The 9,607-nt window shown below is 35.0% G+C and overlaps 1 protein-coding gene across 1 annotated transcript; it reads left to right on the top strand.

Annotated features, from left to right (window-relative positions):
- The first annotated feature begins 4,453 nt into the window (after window positions 1-4,453).
- LOC116106751 (probable aldo-keto reductase 1) lies at window positions 4,454-6,594 on the top strand. The gene is made up of 7 exons (XM_031393077.1): window positions 4,454-4,582; window positions 4,663-4,830; window positions 4,991-5,197; window positions 5,341-5,513; window positions 5,713-5,809; window positions 5,924-6,077; window positions 6,233-6,594. Exons 1-7 carry the CDS (start codon window positions 4,523-4,525, stop codon window positions 6,418-6,420), a joined length of 1,047 nt encoding a protein of 348 aa, XP_031248937.1. The 5' UTR covers window positions 4,454-4,522; the 3' UTR covers window positions 6,421-6,594.
- Window positions 6,595-9,607: the final 3,013 nt, after the last annotated feature.

The raw sequence follows: 9,607 nt of genomic DNA, 5'->3' as shown, positions 1-9,607 counted from the left end.
GATTTCCACAAGCCTAGAGGAATCGATAGGTCACCTAGGGGTCTTGTAATAAAATCTTGAGTCTTCTAGTATGATCGTCTCTTCCTTGATTCGTCTTCAAGTATATTACAAAAACATCATTCTAAATTTACAGTGAGAATATATAAAATTCTTTACATCAATAAATTTAGAAACCTCGATTTACATTCGAGGTGAATGAGATGAGAAAAGAATGTACATCGAGAAGGGGAGAAAGGCAGGACACGCATGCCCTATTTTTAAAACTTACAACCATACATGCCCGAAATAATTTAAAACATTCATCATAGGTCATAGGGCTCATGTACCGGGCACCATGCAATATACAAACAAGTACATATCATACATTTAAAAAACAATCAATTTTTGAATTGGGTGGGTTTATTAATTAATTACCCTCTTATATGTGTAGAATGGTTATTGGCTTTATAGGTTATTAAAAACTATAGTTTGGTCCCTTCGCGAAAAATATAGAATTGGGACAGCAACTGTGTCGCTGCGGTGAAGTTTGGAAATCCCAAAATGCACATTTTGCGTTTTTGCAGTTTTTTCATGTAATAACACGAATCCAAATCAAATTGAATGCACAAACATTTGACTAGGATACCAACCAACAGATATAACATTCATCAGCACACTATTAAACCAATTTATCAATTGAACCATTCATTCATTCAACAGTAGATTTTTCAGATTTAACAAAATAACATGCTTTTATGGCAGATTTTGTGCATATTCATCAAGGCAACATGTTATCAATCAAATACATGTAATCAACCATTCACAAAAACTGTAAAATCTTGTACCCTAGGCTCTGATACCACTTTTAGGAAATGATCATACATGGTAGCGGAAACAAAAATTTTTAAACCTTATAGATCGTTCCTTAGAACCAAGATCAGGGTACAAAAATTACAGTTTATACAACATATTAAAATCTGCAAAAAAATAGCTCAAGGTTAAGAAACCATACCCACGTTTGGAGGCTCCTCCAACTTGTCTCGGAATGGGTTTCGCTACCGACCCAAGTGTAGGATCGAACCAATGTAGTCCACACAAAGACAACCTCAAGGAACCAAAGAAGGATTTGCTAGATCCTCTTTAGCATTTAAGAACCAAGAAGAAAATCAAAAGAAATATTTGATTCAAGCAAAAGCAATCTGGCGTGGGAGAGAAGAAAAAGGGGCTGGAATATTTTTCCAATGATTGAATGAATTAATTAAATAATTCACAAAGTGTTGCACTATGAAATTACCAAAATACTATTTCACCTAAAAAGACAAAAACACCCTTCTTACAAACTGGTTCTTAAATTATCTTCTATATGTGTGATCCGTCGGCTCTTTATCATACCGGCAATGTGTAGTATCGCGATCAACATCAATTAATCGTCTCACTTCACACAGACCAAGATTGGCCCCTAGCAAGGCATCATGGCCACCCAATAGATTCAGATTCAGCGAAGCAACTATCTGTCAACGATATGGTTACCGTACAATCCAATCCTTTCATCAATCATTATCTCAATGAGACCGAGGCATAGAAATAGTATCAACCTCGGTTACTCTCGATATTATGTATTCAGTACTAGACCAATGACCTGAATTATAAACTGGATAGAGCAACAACTCAATCCCACTGTGGCCACAATTTACTGTCATTGCCATTTATTGAATTGCGCTATAAGATAACTTCACCCGTACCCAGGAGTGATGAATTCTCTGTCGATCCACCATAGTCTTAATACACTCCTTGATGTAGCCAATCGCTACTGTATTGACAGCTCTGAATAAAACTGCGTTGGGCTAGTGTCAAACTACACCAATCGGTGCACAAGGCGCTCCGGTGATCTCAAGTCTAAGGATCACGTGCACCACCATTCGTTAGAGGATTTGTTCATAGACACTGGGGTTACCATCCATATGGAATTCTCTGGTGGGTCAACCGGTGAACTTGCCTATAGCAAGCACCCATGTGTTGCACCAGGTTGTCACCAAACAACCTTGACAAGTGAGATCAGTCACTACCTTTCGACAGAGTTGTTCAACACTATGATAGCCTTACTGTATTGTCTGTACCCTTACTTTAAACAATACGGGGGCTACGAACATTTCTAGAATGACCACCACATGTGCTCATAGGGTTCTCATTATCGAGATTTGAAACACTTTATGCCCTCATCATGGTTCTACCATTCTAAGGACATATATCAATACATACAATGATGATTACGTGATATAGAATAAAATGTCTTTTATTGATCAATGAACATTATTACAAAGAGTCAATTCTACAATAATTGATTGGCTCTAGGGCACCTACTCTAACATTGGTTTTGTAATGTGTTTTCCAATTCACTTCCTTCTTCCACTTGGATGTAACTAGCAATTTTGCCCCAGAAAAAAGATCTCTTCTCCCAACTTTTAACTCGAAAAAATTTCATCTCTGACTTATCAAGCCTCAAAACATCCACTCCTTAGAAAACTGATTTATTAGGCAGAGATCTTCACCTGAGTAAACCAGCCAATTAATCACCATCCACCTTGGGGCACCATTAATTGAAGGATATTGGTGTCTTTTCCACTCCTCTAATGCCACTTCAAAGGCTTCGACGGCGTTCACAACAGAGAAAATACAGTAGACGTTTCCATCAACATATGCAATATCTGTAATCGACGAAATAAACCAATTCAATGGTCCAAACCAATGGCCACGGGTTACGAACCAAATTTGAGTCCAATTTTCATACGGAGGTTTGCAGATGTTGATAGTGACACTTCTACAATACTTTCTCGCCACAAATACTAAGCAATCTGGAGAAACTAGAGTTTGTAGAGAATGTCGCTGCACTCCAGAAATGGGGTGTAATTCTGGATGTTTAATGATGGCATGGTTAGTAAAGGGAGTGTAGAAGAACTACGAAACTTTTTTGTAGTTGGAGAAAAGAATCCAACCATATTTTGAATCAATGAGTACTTTTTCAGGAAGAATATCACTGTTATTAGAAACATTTTAGGGGCGTTTGTGATAAGGGTTGTAGAGGAAACAAGAAGAGGAATTGTATGCCATTAGCTATGGCAATATATCTGCATGTTTGACAAGTTGATTGTTTGTAGTTTCTCGCCATTTCTTGCATACAACCTGGAAACGTATCCGATCCGTATAATTAAGACGATCAATGATTAGGATTATGATATCGTCAGGAATATTCGACATTGACTGCATGTCTCTCTTCTGGCTTTGAATGAACGGAAACATTTTAGGAAAAGCGGCTCCTCTTTTAAAATAATAACTGAGGAGATTTCCTAAACTATAAGAAATCTATTTATATTATACTATTTCTAAATTAGGTTAGATGATAAGAAATGAATTTAAATTCATAAATCAAAATCCTAATGAAATAAGATAAATATAAAAAAGAAAGGAACAAAATCTTATTTTTTAAATAATAATTCCACTCTTTCCAGAATATATCATTCAGGATATATATTTAGATATATATTTTGGAGCAAGCGACGTGTTCCCACCAAAAATTAGTTAAATGACAAGTTTTCTTCACTGGTTTCTTTTAATCCAAATTCCCACTAGAAAATTGTTTAATGTAACGATCAAAAAGTAAAATGATCATTTTACACTATATTAAATCTGAAATAAAAATATACTTGCCTTTAAACAATGTTATTAAAGTTTAAGTAATTATAATGAAGAGTAATATTATGCTTACAATTGAGACATAGAACCATGCATACAACCAGACAAAAAACATAAGATAAAATACTCATTTTACATGATTTGGTAAAACTTTTGTCTTATTATATGTTTGGTTGTATGATTCAGTTTGTAAGCATATCATTATTCTTATAACGAAAGGTATAGCCTTCAATATCACCGATAAAGGAGGACAATAACTATGTAGCCTTTGCTTTTATGCTGTTAGGTTTAACGTAAATTATATTAAATTACTGCTCCTTTTTAGTTTCATAAAAATTAATTACAGCAAACTTACTATTTCATATGGTAATTTGTGATAATTAACGATAGGATCAGCTAGCTCTTTGTTCGCAATCATTAATTGTTTGTTATAAAGTACTGAAGCCCAAGACCATTGAGCACTCACTGGGCTTTCTATAAGTACCCTTTGGGCTTTGGACCCAATAATAAAGGATGGTAAGCCGCAAACTTGTAGGATATGTTAAATCTTAATTAGAATGATCGGAAATTATAATTTATGCCAGATGGAGAGTTGATGACATATTACCTTAGCAAATACGTCACTAGTTACTTCATCATGAGCAACTGTTGGATCGATAAGTGCAAAATTTGATTAATTTTGACTAATATATATAGGAAAGGTGGCCCAAGATTATATTAATTTAAAGAATAAACCTGCCACTCGGGATTGCAGATTCCTTATAAATATTCATTCCTCTTTTATCTTTGTGCATACTAAGACAACTCTCAAGTTAGTGTCAAGAACAGAACAGAGAGAACAGGTTTCAGGAAAATGGCTGAAAAGCAAAGAATCACAGTTCCAAGAGTGAAACTGGGTACTCAAGGATTTGAGGTAAAATCATCTCAACATCAAATAATAAGCAAATATGTATAGAGATGTTTTTGTTTCTAATACGATCAATTATCTTGAAGGTGTCAAAGCTAGGATTTGGATGCATGGGCCTCACTGGAATATACAATGATCCAGTCCCAGAAGAGGTTGGCATTTCAATAATCAAGCATGAATTTGATCAAGGAATCACTTTCTTTGATACATCAGATGTCTATGGACCACATACTAATGAGCTTCTGGTTGGCAAGGTAAAACACTTCTCGCTCTTAATTTCTCCATGGCTGCAGTTAACATCTTAACTTCTTAAGCTATATATATGTAAGGGAAGTTTCTAAATTTTCAAGATATCATCACAAAATTGTAAGAGAGGAAGAGTTTGTGATTTGGTAAATTCTTAATATTTTTCAGGCTTTGAAGCAACTGCCCAGAGAGAAGGTCCAGTTGGCTACAAAGTTTGGTGTAGTCAAAATCAATGGTAGTCAACTTCAAACGATATGTGGTACTCCTGAATATGTGCGGTCCTGTTGTGAAGCTAGCCTGAAGCGCCTTGATGTTGAATACATCGATCTCTATTATCAGCACCGCATTGACACAACTGTACCTATTGAGGATACTGTAAGTTCTGCTGCAACATTTGTTCTGTTTCTTCTTCCTATGAACATATCCATTAGCTGCTCTTCATCAATTTTCTCTATGGAGTTTTGATCTTTTAGCTTGAAGTTCAAACTAAGCTAACATCAAATTTATCTTCATCCTAGATGAGAGAACTTAAGAAGCTGGTGGAAGAGGGGAAAATAAAGTACATTGGGTTATCTGAAGCTAGTCCTGATACTATAAGGAGGGCACATGCAGTTCATCCCATCACTGCTCTACAAATAGAGTGGTCACTCTGGACTCGTGATATCGAGGAAGAAATTGTCCCGCTTTGCAGGTTTCATTTTAACTTGTGTTTGTTTTATTAATATGCTATGTTACTTCTTGTCTTTATAAGTCTCGGTGAACTCAAGTTCTCTGAACTTTTCTCCTTAGAGCTCATGTGTAGGCCTCAAGTGTATCATTTCCTTTTCTACTTCAATTCTGTAAGCTACAACTTGCTAAAGGCTGTGTTTTGGATATGGTGAATGTTACAGGGAACTTGGAATTGGGATAGTTCCTTATAGTCCTCTCGGACGGGGATTTTTTGGTGGCAAGAAAGTTGTTGAAAGTGTGACTGCAAACAGTTTTGTGGTATGGCACTGCCTCTGATAAATCTTAATGGAGTTCATGCATTAACTGTGATAATTTTTTCTTATTTCTAATGCAAATAATCTTGTTTAACTGATGGCCACACTTTCCTTGAAGGCATCACATCCTAGATTTCAAGGAGAGAACTTCAACAAAAACAAGAACTTCTATACACGTGTGGAAGAGTTGGCTGAAAAGCATGGCCCCACCCCGGCACAACTTGCACTTTCATGGGTTCTTCACCAAGGAGATGATGTAGCACCAATTCCTGGTAAATTAATCTTACTTTTATCTTTTCTTCTTCTTTGAATTTATTGAAAAATGAAGATGTACATACACGCCAGTTTTTGTGCGCTATATTGTATAGTATTGTGTAGCATTGGATATTGTACTGAATATAACAACTCTGTTTACTTTTTTATGCAGGGACAACTCAGATTAGCAATCTAGACAATAACATTGGTTCATTAAGAGTGAAGCTTACAGATGAAGAATTAGTAGAGATTTCTGCAGCCATACCCATCAACGAGGTGGCGGGGAGTAGATTGATAAATGAAAGTTTCATTCGTGCCTCCTGGAAATTTGCCAACACACCAGTAAAAGCGAGTCCTTGAGCAACTCAAAGTATCTACAACCAGTGAATTTTGCAGAATTAAAATAAACAACGCGAGGACAAAGTGAGGTGGTGATCCATCTCTGTTTGTTGAAATAAAATCTATGATAAGGGAATGTATAAGGGGTATTGTAATGTTGAAAATGTTTGTGCAATATGAAAGTTTTAAACCCAATCAAATTGATTAAAACTTATGCGGAATTAAGATTACTTGTTTAGACTATGCTTAATAAGTTATTAAACTAATGATTAAACATATAAACCATCCACAACATAAAATAAAGCACACAACTCATTTTTACATGGTTCAGCAATCATGCCTACATCTATGGGACTAAGTTCAAAAAAAGCCAATCTACTATGAAATAATTATGTGTTCAATTACAAAGACAAGAATAAGTATCAATTGTAAAAACTCCCTATTTGGACAACACTTCAATCTTCGCTCTATGGTTGAACGTCAAACCTTTATAGTCTTGCTTCTCCTCCAGAGGACCATCAGGTCGTTCTTGAGCTCCTCTCAAGTTTCAACAATGACGAATTACTTCGACTGCAACAGCTCAAACATATCTACTTCTCAACATGGAACAGCATTCCAGAATCAACTCATGCAAGCAAGAGATAAAACACAGTGATTCAAAGCCTACCAAAGAATATTGGAAACCTACAAAAACTAAACAACCTCAAATAAAATATTTAGAGAATAATGGAGGTAAATAAGGCTTCCTTAAAAAAGTCACAATAATAAAAGGATTATTTATATTTGAGTGACGTTTCAAGGAAAAACAAGAAACCAAACCTATTTTGGAAATGACTCTTGAGATCCTGGACTCCTTTATTGGAAATGATTCTTTACTCTATATTCTCCTTATAAGAAAAGAATTCTTGAAATCATAATCTTCTTTTAAGAAAAAGATTCTTGAGATCATAATTAAATAAAAAAATTTCTAGCTCACATAATATATAATGTCTACAAAAAATCTTTCTATAACTGGAAATATAATCACATTTAATTAAGGTAGGTGCAATATGCATGAATATTAAAATAAAATATGACTGATGTGTAGTGATCATTGCGATCTATTGTGAGCACCTTTAAACTGAAACTAATTAGATTGTGCACGAATCTGAATGAATAAGTTGACAAAACCAAAATACTTACAATCTCCCCCTTTGTTCAACTTATGAACAAAGCACAATCTTAAGCAAAACACAATCAATATCATCAATCAAAAATAGTTTTGCATTAAGTAAAGAACAACTAAACTAAATAACTCCCTCTCAATTAGTATACTCCCCCTGAGTTACTAAACCAAATCACTACCAAGCGATTAATAATCAAAAGCACAAGAGGGTTAGTTCAATTCTCAATCAATCAATATAAAGTCATATCACAAACCAACTAATGATTGATTGAGTCACTTCACATGAAAGAAACAACATCAGCAAGTTCAATAAGGATCAGCAAACACAATAAATAACTTGCATCAGTAACCACAGTTCACGTTCATAAAAAAAAAAAAAAAAAATAGCATCAACAGCTTGCATAAAAACATAGAAAACTCCCCCTGAGTGAAACCAACCAAGGAAACACAACAAACACAAATAATTCTCCCCCTCTTTGTTCATAATGTTTGGCAATCCTAGAAAATTTAGGAACTTGAACAATGCATGGATTCTAAGAATCAATGTGGGGACATGTAAGATCGAGGTGAGCACACCAGGAATCGTTTGAGCAAACTGAACCAATTTAGACAGTGTGTGGTGACCGTCAACACTCATGTGAACACAGTGAATCAAGGGGACAACTTCACTCTCAAGGTGGTGACATAGGTACAAAGGCAGCAGATCTTAAACACTTATTCTACTTTGGGCAAAAACATAAAAAAATAAAAATAAAAAGATATCATGAGATCAATAAAAAATTCATCGAATTTTAAGGAGGCAAGTGATACACATCTGTATATATGACATTTTAAACAAGTCTCAATCTTTAACAAAGATGCATAAGGAGAGTCTCTTCCATGTCGTTCAACACTCANAAGGATATCATGAGATCACTAAAAAATTCGTCGAATTTTAAGGAGGCAAGTGATACACATCTGTACATATGACATTTTAAACAATTCTCAATCTTTAACTAAGATACATAAGGAGAGTCTCTTCCATGTAGTTCAACAATCAAAGTTTCATAACTCAATACATACAGGATAGCAATCAGCAAGAGAACTTGTTCATTTGTGTGTGTTGTGTCCTTAAGGGGTTGAAACATGACACATTGGTCAAGAAGTAACCAAGTGTAGCTTTCATACTTGCAAAGAGATAGTCCTCTAAATGGTAGATTTTCCAAAGACATAGGGGTCTCTACATCCTAGAAAATTACTCAAATATGACTTTTACACTCCAAGCAAGGTAGCTCTTTCACAAGGTGATAAGAATTAAGCATTATGCACTCAACGATGTAAGAAAGTCATTATACTTCAAGAGATGAGAAAAACAAGGTGGACACCACACTTATTGCATACATTTCACAAGAGAGAAATATTTTCAATGACATTACACAAATCAAATACACTTGCAACTCTAAAACAAAAGACTTTTCTCATGATCTAATATAAAAAGAAAACATAGTTCTGCTCAAGTTGAATCAGTCCAATGGACTTTCTCAAATTTACAAATGTTTGAAAATTAAAGTCTTTGTAAACAAGTTAGCTAGTTAAGAGTTTGTGTTTACATGTGCAAGAATGATGACCTTTTCTTCAACTAAGTCTCTAATAAAATATTGCCTAATGTCAATGTGCTTAGTCCTAGAGTGTTGCACTAGATTCTTAGAAATATTGATTGCATTAGTATTGTCACATAATACAGTTATACACTCTTGATCAAAACCATAATCACACAACATTTGTTTAAGCCACAAAACCTACGTACAGCAGCTTCCTGCAGCAATGTATTTAGCCTCAACTGTTGAGAGTAAAATGGAATCATGCTTCTTGTTGTACCATGTCACTAGATGATTTCCAAGATAAAAACATTGTCTTGATGTACTCTTCCTGTCATCCAATCTTCCAGCCCAATCTGCATCACTGTAACCAACCAAGGTAGAGTTAGTATCATATGCAAACCACAATCCAAAATCACATGTACCTGAGACATATTTCATAATTCTCTTCACTACGGTCAGGTGA

The sequence above is a fragment of the Pistacia vera genome, unplaced genomic scaffold, assembly GCF_008641045.1.
Source record: "Pistacia vera cultivar Batoury unplaced genomic scaffold, PisVer_v2 Contig521, whole genome shotgun sequence".
NCBI lineage: Eukaryota > Viridiplantae > Streptophyta > Magnoliopsida > Sapindales > Anacardiaceae > Pistacia > Pistacia vera.
Note: the sequence above shows the minus strand (reverse complement) of the source record. Positions and strands in the feature narration are given on the sequence as shown.